The 16,407-nt window shown below is 49.1% G+C and overlaps 1 protein-coding gene across 1 annotated transcript in view; it reads left to right on the top strand.

Annotated features, from left to right (window-relative positions):
• LOC130203906 (SH3 and multiple ankyrin repeat domains protein 1-like) overlaps positions 1–14,108 on the top strand; it is a 29,384-nt gene extending 15,276 nt beyond the window's left edge. Inside the window, exons 14-27 of the mRNA XM_056430364.1 lie at positions 800–936; positions 1,325–1,438; positions 1,660–1,738; positions 5,903–5,985; positions 6,157–6,281; positions 6,646–6,781; positions 6,929–7,009; positions 7,309–7,317; positions 7,503–7,529; positions 7,626–7,682; positions 7,846–7,967; positions 8,556–8,679; positions 8,756–11,873; positions 11,965–14,108. Of these exons, the coding sequence (XP_056286339.1) occupies positions 800–936; positions 1,325–1,438; positions 1,660–1,738; positions 5,903–5,985; positions 6,157–6,281; positions 6,646–6,781; positions 6,929–7,009; positions 7,309–7,317; positions 7,503–7,529; positions 7,626–7,682; positions 7,846–7,967; positions 8,556–8,679; positions 8,756–11,873; positions 11,965–12,868 (5,116 nt within the window). The 3' untranslated portion in view covers positions 12,869–14,108. The remainder of the gene's footprint in view (positions 1–799; positions 937–1,324; positions 1,439–1,659; positions 1,739–5,902; positions 5,986–6,156; positions 6,282–6,645; positions 6,782–6,928; positions 7,010–7,308; positions 7,318–7,502; positions 7,530–7,625; positions 7,683–7,845; positions 7,968–8,555; positions 8,680–8,755; positions 11,874–11,964) is intronic.
• The last annotated feature ends 2,299 nt before the right edge of the window (positions 14,109–16,407 follow it).

Raw genomic sequence — 16,407 nt, forward strand, 5'->3', positions numbered from 1 at the left:
CTCCTCTCTCACTGTCTCTCTCCCTCTCTCTCTCCTCCCTCTCTCTCTCTCCTCCTCTCTCTCCCTCTCTCCTCTCTCTCCTCCCTCCCTCTCTCTCTCTCCTATCTGTCTCTCTCTCTGTCTCCCTCCCTCTCTCCCTCCCTCTGTCTCCCTCCCTCCCTCTCTCTCTCTCCCTCCCTCTATCTGTCTCTCTCTCTGTCTCTCTCCCTCTCCCTCCCTCCCTCTCTCCCTCTCTCTCCCTCTATCTGTCTCTCTCTCTGTCTCCCTCTCTGTCTCCCTCCCTCTCTCTGTCTCTCTCTCTGTCTCCCTCTCTCTCTACCTCCCTCCCTCTCTCTCTCTCTCTCCTCCCTCCTCTCTCTGTCTCTCTCTCTGTCTCCTCCCTCCTCTCTCTCTCTCTCTCTCTGTCTCTCTCTGTCTCTCCTCCTCCCTCCTCTCTCTCTCTCCCTCTCTCCTCTATCTGTCTCTCTCTCTCTCTCTCTCTCTCTCTCCTCCCTCCCTCTCTCTCTCTCTCTTTCTCCCTCTCTGTCTCTCTCCCTCCCTCTCTGTCTCTCTCTCTGTCTCCCTCCTCCCTCTCTCTCCTCCCCTCTCTCTGTCTCCCTCTCTCTGTCTCCCTCTCTCTCCCTCTATCTGTCTCTCTCTCTGTCTCCCTCTCTCTCTCTGTCTCTCTCTCTCCCTCTCTCTGTCTCTCTCTCTGTCTCTCGCTCTCTCTGTCTCCCTCTCTCCCTCTCTCTCCCTCTATCTGTCTCTCTCTCTGTCTCTCTCCTCCTCTCTCTCTCTCTCTCTCTCTCTCTCCCTGCAGTGCGACCTCAGCGGGCCGTGGAGGTCCGGTGAAGCGGATGTACAGCGCAGTGCCGGGCCGGATGTACACGGCCACCCGGGCCTACTCTGCCAGCGGAGACAAAGAACTCTCACTGAACAAAGGCGACAGAGTTAAAGGTGAGCTAGAGCCCGTTGCAAATAATCCATGATGAGATTAAAGAGACGCCACGAGCCGAGCCATCACGGTCTTCATGTTGTTGTTGGAGGACAGGTAGCTCAACGCTCACCTGCAGGAGGCTGAGTCCCTCTGTAGGAGTTTAATGCAGACATGTTGTTTCACTCTGTGTGTAAACCATCAAGAGCAAGAAGAGATGTTCATGAGGGACGAGAGGATCTCAAAGTGGAGAAAGGAGAAGCACCAGAACACACATGTTCCTCTGGAGGGTCCAATGTACCGTTTTTAAATGGCTTCATTTCAACAGGGAAGCTGAAGGACGTATGAACGTGGAAGAGTTTGTGTCAAGGCTTACGAGCCACATGTAAATCCATCTGGTCTGTGTCTCAGTGCTCAGTGTCGGAGAAGGAGGATCCTGGGAAGGAACCGCCAAGGGGCGCACGGGCTGGTTTCCCTCCGACTGCGTGGAAGAGGTGGCGGCTCTCAGCAAAGACCAGCGAGCAGGTAGATCAGGGATGCTGTTGGGATGTGAGTCTCATGAGACACAGGAACAGGAAACGGACTGAACATGCATGCTCATGTTTACCAGCAGCTTCACAAATGAACTTGTCTCCCTATTTTCACAAACTCTAAGCCATGGAGACCATTTTCAATACATCTGGTTATACTGGCACTAAAGACCCAATGGTGGCGGGCGCTGAAGGGTCACATGTTTCCTGTTGCAGAGACGAGCAGTGAGAAGGCCAAGAGGAAGCTGTTCCGGAACGTCACGGTCGGGACCTACGACGGCGCCGACGGGCCCAGGTGAGAGAGACGCTCTGACCCGACGCCCTGAGAGGTCAACGCGTTGGGGGCCGACGGGGGGCTCCTGTGTCTGCTGCCCTGCCACATTTCAAATTGTCCCACGACTTTTCTCCCAATGCATGCTGGGACGGGCCTCCGCACCACCCTGAACCGGATACCAGTTTGAAAATAGATGGACTCATCAAACACGGATGACCGTGATTGGCTGCAGCTCATAATAATTCTGAGCCTGGTCTCATGAGACTCTCTCTCTCCCTCTCTCCCTCTCCCACTCTCTCTCTCTCTCTCTCTCTCCCTCTCTCTCCCTCTCTCTCTCCCTCTGTCTCTCTCCCTCTCTCCCTCTCTCTCTCCCTCTGTCTCTCTCCCTCTCCCACTCTCCCTCTCCTCCTCTCTCTCTCTCTCTCTCTCTCCCTCTCCCTCTCTCTCCCTCTCTCTCTCTCTCTCTCCCCCCCTCTCTCTCTCGTTGCTTGTTAACACTGAACACAATAGTGCCATAATGAAAGGAGGAGGAGGAGGGTGGTACTCCTCCTCTTCCATGGTATTCGTCTGAAGCTGCAGCTGAGCCCCGGGCAGCTGCAGCGGCGTATTATAAAGCTGTGCATGTTTGTTTGAGAGTTGGTGTGCATCTGAATGTGTGTGTGTGTGTGTGTGTGTGTGTACATCATCCTGCTGATGAGTCATGAGGAGGCTGAGCAACCAAACAATGGTTGGGTCCCTGAGCTCGGGGCCTTGGAGTCGCCCCCCAGGGTCTGACAGCCTCTTGCCGTCGTGGCTGACGTTAGCCGTGTGCTCCGCTCTGTGTGTATGTATATATGTATATGTATATATATATGTATATATATATGTATATATATATATATTCTCCGTCCTTCCAGAGAAACGCTTTGCTGCGGCCGCGCCTGTGTTGTGAGTGGAGGTAGCCGCCATGGGGATGGAGTCCTGTGCTCGGCTGGTTAGCGTCGCCCCGAGGTGAAGCTCCGTTCTGGGGGTCCGCAGCTCGGGATGCGGGGGAATGTCAAACAGTGTTCCAGAGAGCCGTGGGGGGGCGCCTGCTGTGTGTGACGATGCTCTGCTTCAGAGGAGGGACACACAAGTTTGCAAATGTGCTCTGGATCTCCCGGGGGGGAGTCAGCTGCTGCGTGTCGGTGGTCACCGGGCAGCGTCTCCCCGTGTCGTTCCCATCCCCCGCTCCCCACGCGCAGATCAGCTCTCCATCTTCTCTCGGAGCCCATCCCTCTTCGTGTTCCACACCATACTCTCTCCCTGGTGGGATCATTGCTGGTATTCTCTCTCATTGTCTTTCTCTTGTCTGAAGTGTGCGGGGTGCAGACCATCACGCTCTCTCTCTCTCGTTCTCTCCTCCACTCTCGCGGGCGCCTGAGCTCTCGCTGGAAGACCGGGGGGGAGGAGGAAAAGGAGGGAGGAGGAGGAGGAGGTAAAGAGAGTGTGCGCGAGAGAGGAAGGGGGGGGGACATGGCAATGGGGGGTTGCGGAGAGAGAGATCTCTCTCTCTCCCTCTCTTCTTCGTGGCCGTCACTGGGCCCCAGAAACAGGAGCGTGTGGTTCATTTACAGGTAGCGGCTGTTTCCTCATTCATTGGCTGGCTATGGATGTGAGGAGAGGACAATGGAGAGAGGGGAGAGGTAGATGGCCGTGCTTTTCAAAGACCGACTCATTTGCTGTGCATGTTGTGCCGTGTGTCTCTGAATGTGTGTATATGTGTGTTTTACCTTCCTTTGCATGTCTGTGGTGGCAAGTGGAGGCAGACTGTGTGTTCCTGCATGAAGGATCACACGGAGGCGTTCAGCAGACAGGCTGTTTCCTTCCCTTTGAGTCAGGATTTCTTTAAGCAGATTTTTTTCATTCACCATTTACTTCCCATGTATGTCGTTCCTTTTTTAATGAGTATTGTCACATCCCATATTGTTTGTATTTTTCCCGGTGTATCATTAGGAATGTGAGTTATTTTGTCTGCACAGAAGATGAAAGAGAACGAGTGGTTTGTCAGTTCCTCCCCAGCTCTAATGTGATCAACCATTTATTTCTGTGCATGTCTGTGTGCATGTGACTATATACACTGAATTAAATATATATGTGTTTTCACTTATAAGTGTATACGTCATAGTGCTTAATTTCTGTGGAAGTATCTCCCCTGTTCCTATATATATATATATACTGTTCATCTATCTACGTCTCCCTCCCCAGTGTCTGTCACTAACACCTATCATGTGCCTCATTTATGTAGTGTGGATATATATCTATATATATATAGATATATATCTCCATAGCCAGTCTATCTGCATGTGCATTCAGCAGGCTAACGGTTAAAAGCTTCATTTTCTCTCAGTAATTGTGGGTAGAAGAGAAGATGACTCAGTAGGGAACATAATGACTCTGGGCTCTCGGAGGCTTCCAGCTTCATGCAGCCGGTATCCAGCGGGGTGCTACAAGCCTACAGGGCTGGTTATGGCCCTAATTGGCCAGGCAATAATGGTCAATGGTGTCATATAAGTTGAATAGTCTTAAATATGTAAAGGGGAATGTGGTGTGTTACTGCAAGCAGAGGACCAGAGGCCCCTTGTCCAACGGAGGCATGAAGAGCCCGATGGATGTGTCCACCCACTCTTTGCTACTTTGCTCCTCAGAGAGGGAGCATGGTGGGGGACAGGGTGAGAGGAAAGGAGAGAGGTGTGAGGAGCAGATGGCTGGAAGGCGGCTCTGCGTTGGCGAAACAGAAACATCGATGGAGAACACACGAGGGACGGACCTCGGGAGGGAAGCTCGCCGTCGTCTGTTCGGCGCTGAAGTTACAACTCGGTGTGGAAGTCTGGGTCTGCAGGCCTGCTCGTGGCTCCTGCTCGTGGCTCTGCTGACTCTGTGATCTGTTGCTCTGGACTGGAATACGTCTCTCCAATACACCAACCATGTCTGGTTCTGCGATGTAAGAGGCGGTGAAGAACATTCTATAACTGTTTTGGTTATTTTAGGACGTATACACATGGGTGTTTCACAAGTGGTGGAGGCAGAATGAAGTTGGTGAGTTATGGGCTCCTCTGCCAGGCGTAGATCATATTTAAGTCTGCTGCCGGAAGCGTACAAATAAATCAAATTGTTGGCATTTTAAAAATGTTGCATTGTGGGGTTTTTTAAAGGTTGCATGGGCAAGTCACCCTTCAGACCTGATTGTCAGGAAGCCAATCAAATGGTGGTGTTTAGGTTACGGAGAGTTCGGGTTGGATCCAGCCCCACGGTGTCGGCTCTGTCCATCCGAGAGACGAACAATTGAAATTTAGAATAGGTATTGAGCCCGAAAGTAAGAACTCACAGCGGAAAAGTGAGTCCAGGTGTGAACGCACACAATTCACCACAAATCCTCATTTGAAAGGGGGAGGGTCATAAAGAAGAAAACACCATTTTAAAACGACATGTAAATGATGTCCCGGAGCTTTTTCCTTTATTATTGGGAGTCAAACTCTCACTTTCGAAAACACAAGTCGTCCGGTGCACTCCCAGTGCATCTCTTCTCTGAGTGGGTTTCAGTTGGATTGTCAGTTTGGTTTCAGCTGAAGAGCACAACACTGAAATGAGATGCCTAGGAAACACATATCTGGAATTCCTCTTCAATCACAGCGCTCTGCTCGAGCCCCAGGCTCTCGAACATCACCGGGTGAATTGACATTGTGAGAAAGTCAAGTCCAGAAGTGAGTCATGTGGCCGTGTGGAGTCCATTTGAAGCAGTCTTAGAGGAAGGGTTGAAGAGCTTGGCCAAAGCCCCAGACATGTTAATATAATAACGAAGCAGCAGTCTGATGAGAACATGGCATCACATCTGTGATCATCTCTGCCCTCCGAGGCCCAGTGCTGGTCGGCTCTAGTGGTCCATAACATGGAGCGCCATCTCGTATCCATTTCATCCCATTGTGACACTCACTGTATCCTGACATCAACCCTTTTGTGCACCAGCGCTTTTCTGCCTGACATTCTCCAGCCCAGCTCCACTGCTGCAGTGTGATTTCATGATGCAGGATGGCTTGTTTTACACGCTCAGAAAAGGCTTTATTTGCATGACAATCATATTTGTATGTTACTCAGTCCTAAAGCTTCCTCCCCTATTCTCTGTCATGTTCTCTCTCTCCATCCCCCTCTGCTCCTCCTCTTTCTCAGTGACTACATCATTAAGGAGAAGACAGTGCTCCTACAGAAGAAAGACAATGAAGGCTTTGGCTTTGTGCTTCGGGGCGCTAAAGGTGAGCCTCTCCATCCACATGGACCTCGTATTATTCTGCCTCTATAGATGTATCAGTCACATATGCTCTTTCTCTCTCTTTATATCCCTCTACCCCTCCCTCGCTTTCAGATCTATGCTCTTGTTCTCCGTGTCCACTCATGCTCATCTTGTTGTCTTCGGTCCCCTGCAGCTCAGACTCCCATAGAGGAGTTCACTCCGACGCCAGCGTTCCCCGCGCTGCAGTATCTGGAGTCTGTGGATGAGGGGGGCGTGGCCTGGAGGGCGGGCCTGAGGATGGGGGATTTCCTCATCGAGGTAAGTACGAGAGGCATTTTGGACTAACACACAAACTGAACCTGAGGCACTATGTGACGTGTTTTAAATGTTAGTGGCCGAGCCTTTGTGAGTGTGATTACTGGAGTAGCTGCCTGGATTTCTGGTGCACTCGGCTAAAAAAATGGAAGGTTATTTATGTTGAAAAAAGTATTTGACAACTATAACAACATATGACAAATATGGGAAAGCTGCATTACGAAAGTGAACCAGTGGTCACATAAAGCCCCAAGCTAATTCTTTGAAGTGTGTTTCTGTCCAATCGCTTTCAATAACCTTTTTCTTCTTCATACAAGTGGATCAGCTCATTCTTCATTGCATCCTTCCGTGTCTTTGCGTCTGTAAGGTGAACGGCCATGATGTCGTGAAGGTCGGCCACCGGCAGGTGGTCAACATGATCCGACAGGGCAGCAACAGCCTGATGGTGAAAGTTGTGATGGTTGCTCGAAACCCTGAGCTGGAGGACACTGCTCGGAAGAGAGGTACGAGTCCAACTTTCCCCGTCCGTCATTTCCATCCTATGTTTATGGCGTGAAGATATCTGTTGCAATGTGGTTGTCAATGGTGATGGTGTGTTTATACGAGAAGACTAAACATTAAGTCTGCGTTTGGCTGCTTTCCCTTGGCAGCGCCGCAGCAGACGAAAAGACTGACTCCTCCTGCCATCGCCCTGCGCTCCAAGTCAATGACATCAGAGCTGGAAGACATGGGTGAGCTGATAGGGGTCTGGAAAGAACAAGAACAACAGCTTCTCTACAGCATAGTGGTCCATTACTATGGCACGGAGAGAGAAACACATCATGACATATGAACCGAAGATGATGCAGAGAGCCGAGAGGATCATCCAGTACTTGTGCGATATCACCTTTTTCATTAGCAATTCTTTGATGTGAAAGAAGCTTTTTTGTTAATTTGCATGTGAAGAAGAAAGGCTATAATTAAACACATTGTGAAATGACACTGGGCTGGTGTCACCAACTGTTTTCTTTTCTTTTCCTTCTGCACACAGTGGACAAAGGTGGGAGAATCACGGATGTGTGTGCTCTCATGATCATTCCCCTCCCCATCACCATTCCTCATCACGTCAGTGTTCACACCATCACATGTGTCTGAGTATGTGTTTCATCCACGTCATCTGCCACATGAGCACACAGCAGTTCTAGTCACACCTATTTTCTGTTTCCCAAATGATGTATGCTCCAGCTGCGTCTCCATGGAAAAAGAAAGCAGGTGAATATCAGCCTTGATCACGACTCCTATCAGCCTCTGAGCTTTAATTCAAAGTTAGCCTGTTTGATGCTCCCCCCCCCACCCCCTCCTTTTCAGAATACGAGTCCTCTCTTGCTCCTGATAAGAAGAGGACCGTCTATCAGATGGCACTAAGTAAAAAAAATCACTCTCACCGCTCTTGTCATTCTGTAGAGGGGTGTTTTTAAGCCTTGAGGGGACGGGGGGGATTCCTTCTTTTTATGTTTCTGCCTTTATTTCATCCTCCCTCTCACTTGACATTTCTTCCTGCCCTGCCTCTGCTTGATCTTTGTTTTAGATAAACTGGATGAAATCTTGGCTGCTGCCCAACACACTATTACACCAGACAACCAGGGCCAGAGGGGTCATGGAGGCAAGAGGGACCGGAGCAAGAGTATTGTTCCCAACGTCTCCAATGAGGTCCTGTTCATAATCTTATGTAACTTGTCCTAGTTTTGGTCATTACCATAATGTGTGTTCCTGCTAGACACAATTCCCATGTCTACAAACTATTAGCAAATTCTGTAGGTTATGAATCTCTCTCCCATTATCTTCCTTTCCACACTCACCATAGAACAGAGCTTCTCCACTGATTTAGGATAAAGCATATATGTTCTTATGGAAGTGACTCTCAAGAGGTTTCCTATCGTTAAAGCAGCTTGGTCTAAAGCTCAGTTTTATAGCTGTGTATGTGCTCGGATTCTCACTTTACAAAAAATGATTAACAATGGACCAACCACACCAAATCATTTATTTAAGTGTGAGTCAGTCTGTGCCCTTGCCTCCATGCTCTGTTGCCTGATACTCCAATACAAGACTCACTGGTTATTCAATATTGTCATATTTTTTCTTCTATATTGCATTAGACAGTATAACAATATCAGCTTAACAGCCAACATCAGTTTAATTTGATTTTGTGTTATTAATGTTTCCTCTTCTGTCTTTACTTCCTTCTTCTTTTCAAATTCTCTGTTGCTCCCATTTCAAAATGTGTTTCATCAATTGAAGCAACCCTATGAGCATCAGCCATCAGTGAGTATGGTGCAGCCCGGAGCAGCTGTTGGCTACAACCAAGCTCATTTTCAACCCGGCCACACTCAGCATGCAGCCATGATACGTCAAAAATCTATTGGTAATGGCAATCATCGTGGATAGATTTCTGCCTGCTCACTAGTTTCTTTTATAAACATGTGTTTTCTTGTTCTCAGGTGTAACAGAGGAGGAAAGACAGTATCTACACCCACCTCCTATCAAACTGGCTCGCAGCCTGTCAGTGCCAGGACCGGAGGAAATACCCGCACCCCCGAACACATCCGCCCCAGAGCCACCTTTATCCGCTGGCCCTCATCCCGGGAGAGGGCCAGCGGATAAAGGGGGACACTACCAGCAGGGGCATGCCACACAAGCAGGCTGGGAGAGGGGAGGGCCTGGTGAGATGAACCAGAAGGCCATGGCCCCTACCCTCCGCAGACAATCTGAAGGACTGTGTGGCAAAGAGCCGGAGGCTTCCAAGAGAGGTGGCAAAATGGGAGGCTTGAGGAGAGGCTACAGCAGTGCTACACCACCGACAAGTGCGAAGCCAAAGGCCCAACAAGCACCACAGCACCACCCGCACACGGCCAACCGGGAGCAGGCTGGAGGGGCTGGCAAGGGGACAACCAGGAAGGGTGGTCGAGGAGCTCTAATGAAACAGTCGAAAGTGGAGGATGGACTTCGGCAGCACCGAGGAAAAGGAGTTGCAGCCAAAGAGAAGAGCTCCATCCCCATCCCCACCATCATTGTCAAGGCACCCTCCACCAGCAGCAGTGGGCGGAGCAGCCAGGGTAGCAGCATGGAAGCTGAGCCCCCCCAGGATCTTGAAGACCACACCTCAGCAGATACAACCTCAGACAGTCCCAACACCAGTCTACCCTCACCACTCACCCCTTTGCCACCTCAGCCCTCTGCGCCCACTTCCTTGCCTTCATCAACTGTTGCCCCATCTGTTTCCTCGCAGCAAGCCTTGGAAAACTTGGACTACACGTCAACATACGGGACGGCCTTCAGAGGAGGAGGGGCGCGCAGGGAAAGAGAACGTTTCCGAGATATGAGAAGAAAGAGTGCTTCTTTCTTCCTCTCATCTGAGGAAGACATTCATGGGGAGACGGGGGGAGGAGGAGTACTTGGGGCAAGAATTCAGCCTTTACAGGGCACACAAATGGAAGTGCCCACCCCTCGTCTACGGCCCTCCAAGTCTATAGATGAGGGCATGTTTTCGGGAGACAGCTATGTCCACTATTCCAGCAGCATGCCCCCAGCCTTTGGCCTACCTGAGTATTCGTTCCCTGTCCTTGGTCAGGATGGCCAGCCCAAGTCAGCTCCCTCAATGTATGGCATACAGGCCACGACTACTTTCATCCACCCGCTTACAGGGAAAGTTCTGGACCCCTCATCCCCACTTGGCCTGGCTCTAGCTGCAAGAGAGAGGGCTCTAAAAGATGACCGCAGGACACGCAGAGAGGAGAGGCACTTTGGTCGGCAGCTGTCCACAGTCGGAGTGTTCCCTACCACTGCTCAGACCCCAACTCCTTCCCTTTTTGCAACCCCATCACAATCTGCCTACACTTCCCCCGTATCTCCCCACCTCAGCTCCTCCACCGCCACCACCTCGCCTGCATCTGTGAGCCGGCCACAGTCACCAAGGATATTACGTTTGGGTGGAGGAGGAGGGGAGAGGACGGAGAGAGAAAAGGAGGGAGCACCCAGGGAGGGTCTCCGAGTTCGCTTCTCAGAGGACCGAACCAGTCAGCATACAACCCAGTATTACCCACAGAGCCCCAGGGAAAGAGAAAAGGAGGTGTATGACACCAGACCTGCTCCACCCAAGCAGCCTCCTCCACCGCCAGTTCAATCTGCACCCCGAAGACCTTCATTTCTGCAGATGGATAGCGCTCCCAACTCCAGCTCCATCGCTCCGTATACTGTTCCCACAGCACAAACGCATGGAACTATGGGAGAAGCCAGAACAGGAACAGGTGGAAGTCTTGGACTGATGGTTCTCCCTCCACCAGCTCCCTCAATCGATGCAGATGATGAGTTTGTCTTTGCAGATCCCTTGCCCCCTCCCATACAGTTTGCTAATGGTAAGAAGGAGAGAGTCCAGGACTATCCTCAGCAGCATCAACACCGGAGTCAACACTCTGCTGCACCACCTCTCCCACCCCCTCTTCCATCTGGCAAGCACTCCAATGCTCCCCAACCCTCCTCACAGTGTGGGGACTCGGCTGCCTCCAGCCTTACATCCTACGACAGTGAGGTAGCCAATCTGACACAGTCGGCTCTCTCTCCATCGTATCCGTCCCCACAGATGTTTCCCCCTCCGCCTGCCACTACCACTACCGCTGCACCTTTGCCTGCCACTTCACTCCACAGACCCCAGCCCATGTCTCACTCTCACCCCTATTACAGCAGCTCTAATGACCCCTCAGTAGGGGGTCACAACCTGGCCCAGGATAGAGGCACAGTCTCCCTCACAACCACCATGACCTATTCTACCACTACCATGACAGCCACTGCAGCCGACACCACTACAACCTCACTGGGATCCTCTGACTACAGTATGACCACAGCCGGGCACAGGGCTGGCCTCGGCACAGGGGGCAAAGCCGCTGATCACACACATCATCCTCCTGTTATGTCGAAGAGCGGAGACTGGCAAGATTCCGTGGTGGACTCCGGGATTGAGGAGCTGGACAGTCACAGCAGTAGTGACCACCATTTAGAAATGCTGGGATTGAGTGGTCAGAGAGGAGAGAAGGGAGGGATCGGAGGAGGAGGAGATGGTCAAGGAGGAGAGGAAGAGAGAGGGAGTGAGCATCAGGGTCCTTGTACAACCTACTCGGGTGGGCAAACATTTGAGTTGCACGGCGCCAAAGTGGCAAACCCTGTGTTTCCAAGGATGCCTCCTTACAAGGAGGGAGGAGGGAGGTGTCCGCCTGTTGCACTCCGGAGGCAGAACAGCACCAACCCTGCTCCTTTGCAGTTGCACAGACAAAGCAACCCAGAGGATGTCAGGTTAGATGGAGCGTTCAACACCACTCTGGCTGCCTGCTTGGAGAGGCAGCCAGACCCTCAGTCGGTGGGCTGGGTTGAGGTTGGGGACCATGAGCACGGTGGAGACGGTGTGCAGAGAGGTGCCATCATGTTGGAGGGGCGCAGACTTCACTCGCCTCTTTCTGGCGTGAAGGCGAGCATCATCAATGAGCTGAGTTCCAAGCTCCAGAATATGAGCAGCATGAAGAGCATGGATGACTGGAGCCACAGTCCAAAGGCACCTGCCATGCATCGGTTTGTTTTCATGAACTGACTTTTGATATTGAAATGAAAGTTTGCCTATCTGCTTATTTTAACTGAAGTTTTTTGTTTGTTTGTCTCACAGGTATTCGGCAGATTTCACTGATGTTTTTCAGAGTCCCCCTTCTGGCCACTCCACCTCGCCATTACCCACCTCCTCTCCACAGCACCGTCAGATCCTGACGCCAAATCTGTCGGCCACTCCTTCTGTCTCCCCATCCCCTCAAGCCCCAATTCAGTGCAACTGGACCCGCTCCCCGTCTCCACAGATGCCTCCTTCCCCAGTTCATGCACACCCTCCCCATTCTCCGACCTACTGCCCATACCCAACGTCGCCGAAGCGTCCGAGGTCCAAGTTGCGCCGGCAGACTTTTGATTTTCAGTGCAGTCCCGCGAAGGAGATGCGGTCTTCGGTCTCACGGCGGCGAGCTCCCAGTCCTCTTATCTACGGCACGGAACAGCCAAACCCCACTCCTCCCAGGCCTTCCTCTCTCCCCATACTTCCCACTACACCTGTCTACAACAACCCTTTTGACTTCCCCGGGCCCCTCACTCCTCCTTCGCCTGGAGTGCCTCAAGGAGATACCTACAATACTTCAACTCCTCACCTGTTCTCCCCATCTGGTGTGCCAAGTGCAAACCCCCTACTTGTCTCCCGCTCTCTCTCCCCCACCCATTTTCTTTCTGGAGCCTCCTCCCCCATACACTTGCCACCCAGCCCATCTTGCCTCAACTACCCCCATCTCACCCCTCCTGCCCCAGCCAAACCCTTTGCCGTCAAGCCCCTGCCCTACTGGACCAAGTACGATGTGGCCGACTGGCTGGCTTACCTGAACCTGGGGGAACACAGAGAGCGTTTTATAGACAATGAGATAGATGGATCACATCTACCTTCGCTCACCAAGGATGATTTCTTGGACCTGGGAGTCACACGTGTGGGGCACCGAATGAACATCGAGAGGGCGCTGAAGAAACTCACTGACAGGTGAGGGGGGGCTCATAGACTCTGGAACATGTAGAGCCAATGGGGTCAAAGGTCAAAAGAGGATGCACCGGATGAGAAGGACTGAAGTTAGCTGGGCCATCCCCTTTTTTTATTAGATGCATAGAATTTGATACGTTTTCTCATCTTCCCTCCAACCCTTTCTCTTTATTTACAAATGCAACAACCCGATTTAGTTTGCTCCGCCTTTATTTAATTTCCACTCGTTTTTATTCTTATCGATTTGCCCTCCTTCTCTCCCCAGGCGGCTCTCCTCTCCCTTGCATGTCACTACTTCTCCCTGAGACACAGGCTGAGAGAATAGATGAGAGAAAGGGAGAAACACTCATTGACAAAGATGGACAATAACAGAAGATGTGCATAGAACGACAGTGGACGTCAACGGGTTGAACTCAGACTGAGAAGGATGTGTGGGGGAGATTTATGTCAGATTTTGCTCCACATTTAGAGAATACTATTACAATTTGTGGAATGACTTTTGGGTATGAGAAAGTTAAGAATATCATATGAAAATGACGCTCTTCAACTGAAAATATACTTTCAAACTTTTGATGGACAGGCATTTAATCAACGCACAGTTTTGTGCTGTAAAAGACGAACACATATTCACACACACCACACACACACTCATATTCTCACACACACACTGACAGATGGATTCTCACACCATCTGCTGTTTAGCAGCATTGAGAAAACTTCAGTCTGAGTTGAAAGACACATTTAAAAGTCGCTGGTTGAAGGGTGAACCCCGTGACAATGTTACTGCCTGGCTGAGCCAGGAGCTCTGTGGAACAGGGGCGTCCTGACATCAGGGCTGGAGGCAGGCGGGGGTCGGATGGCTGTGAGGACAAAGTCAGAACATGATGGATTTGTTTGTAAATGATGACAGATAGAATGGTAGACAATAATAGTATTCTTTTTATATATTTGCAATATTACCCCAAAGGAAGCCCCAATAAGCTTTGTATGTATGTACTTTGCGAGCACTAAATATATCTTACATGTTAAACGGGATTCACTACTATAGTAAAACCATATGTTTTGTACAAAGTGCTGATCGCAATCATTCATTTCAAACTGGTCAGGGTATTTATAACTGTTGAATTGAAGTTGTGCATAATGAGGATGTACAAGTATTGAGATTATATTGTTGTGAAATGACCTTTCATTATTTTCCTGATTATTCTATCAAAAGGAGATTAAATATATAGAAGAGCAACTGAAAAGGGATTGCATGACTTTTTTAACTGAAAATCGGCTTCTTTTTAAAAATCACTTTACTGGTGTTTCTTGCCATAGCACAGGTCAAGGGGTGGATCCGTCTCTTTGATGCCATAACGTTGACCGCTCGCTCTCACACAGCAGGTGCAGTGATCAATAAGGGCTTTTTACTGCTTCTCTGTCTACCTGAACCTCAACCTTCAGCCTCCGGGAGTCTGTGTGTCTTATTTAACGCGTCAGTGTTCGTCAATGCTTTCCCTGACCGACACCTTTCTCTTTCTAATGCCTTTTCCAAAACATATTTATTATGGTCAGAGAATTAGAGTTTTTTTCTCACTAGCTGACAATCCCAGTGTTTCCCTGTTCCCCACATTAACCCTCAAAAAGAAACACACGTTAAAAAAAAAATCTGAAAACTAAAGTTAAACTAAATACTAGACATGTTGCATTGAGGGGAAGATGAAGCTCAATGTTGAGCCATTTCCCTGCAGTGACTTTAACTGTAAGGCAGACACACATCATGTAGAGATCTTTATGGAATGATGACGACATACAAATATAGTATAACACATAGAATATTAGGTATGTAAACATGTTTAAGAATCTCCGTCTTCCAAACGGTGTGGAGAAATTCTTTGAAGCTTTGTTTTGTTTCATTTTTGATTTACTGTAAATGCTTTCTCTACTGCTCGCCCTGTGGTGAACCCCAGTGACGCTGACACACATGACTTAACGTGTATTCTTTCTATGTGAGTTTAAATTTATGACCCTGTATTATCATGCTCAGTTGAGTCACTGCTATCTCATGATGGACTATTTTGAAAAGTAGAAGGACTGAGCAGTAGTGTAGAAAGCATTGCATACTATGATTTAAAAGTGTTTTGGGTCTAGTAGAATGCATAATGAATATGACTACATACAGTATGAGCATACATATGCAGAGATAAAAGGTATACATATATATATACATATATATTGATATGTATATATATATAAATAGTTCTGCTTTAAATTAAATAAAGTATATACTGATAAACTATATGATAGAGGTACTAAGGTGTTGAAATAAAAGCGAAAATCAAATCTGGCCCTGTCGTCGTTCTCATTTCTCCTTGTGATTCACATAATGATCCAGTCTGAAGGGCCGTGTTTGAATGGAGTCTTTCATTTGGCAGCAGTGTGTCTCAGCCCTGCGGTGGTTAAACACAACATTGTGTTCAGGTCCAGGATTATATTCCCATCAGGCTCGATGAGCTAATAGGAAAAAGGAGTCGAGCTTGCGGGGAAAGAAAGATGAGATGGCTTAATTCAAAGCAAGCAGCGGCTGCATCATGTGTGCACGCCTGATGTTGCAGCTCTGACGGAGCAGCTCAGTGTTACCAACATTACAGATGGTGACCAGGCCACAGGCTTCTCTGTCCTCACAATACCAAACAAAACTCTCCCAAACCACAAAGGTCTCAAAAGACTGACATGGTAAAGTGAGTGCAAATGAAGCAAACACTTACTGAACCACTAGATAACCACTGGAAGAGAAATAATGCATGTAGTAAAGCGTCGGTTAAGGGTCCCGATGGCAGTTGATCAGAACAGAGCTATGGGGCTCTGAATTTGATGAATGTATTGATTAAAACAACCGACACAGCAGGCAGTTCGTCTCATATTGCCCTGCAGGACATAATGTACCATGTTCCAGTCAGACCAAGAATCAGAAACTTAATGCAGCAGGATTTACTGAATCTAACATTATCAATTGCTAATAGAAATGTAACTTGACTCGATTCTTTTCTTGCAGCAAAAGAAAAACAGCTTTTGTTTCTATAGTAGAGAACCTAAATTCACCTGAGATTGTTTGCACAATGCTCAATATTAGGTTTAAAGACAGAATGTCTCTTAATATATATAAATATATAACATTTGAAACAGAAATTCTATGAACCTCTCCCACAGCTGTATGCGCTCTATTGTTGTTGTTTCTCTAGTGTCGACTTCATTTGTCTTCTTTTATTCTCATGATGTTATTATAATTGTAATTAATAATGTGAATATACATATTAATAATTGTATAATTTATTTACAGGGCTCCTTATTCCGGTGCCTGAAGGAACACTTACCCAAATTGATATTAAAGCTCTGAAACCACTCGTGAGTAAGAATACCACATGTATGGTGGGTGGTGAATATCCAGAAGAGGCCCAACGCTCTCCTTCTGGGCCGACCCCAGAGGGAGCGGCAGGTCGCCAAGGGGCACGGGGCTAATGTGGCAGTTCATGGGCAACCCCCCCCCCCCCCCCACTGCTGTCA

Source organism: Pseudoliparis swirei, chromosome 13, assembly GCF_029220125.1.
Source record: "Pseudoliparis swirei isolate HS2019 ecotype Mariana Trench chromosome 13, NWPU_hadal_v1, whole genome shotgun sequence".
Lineage (NCBI taxonomy): Eukaryota > Metazoa > Chordata > Actinopteri > Perciformes > Liparidae > Pseudoliparis > Pseudoliparis swirei.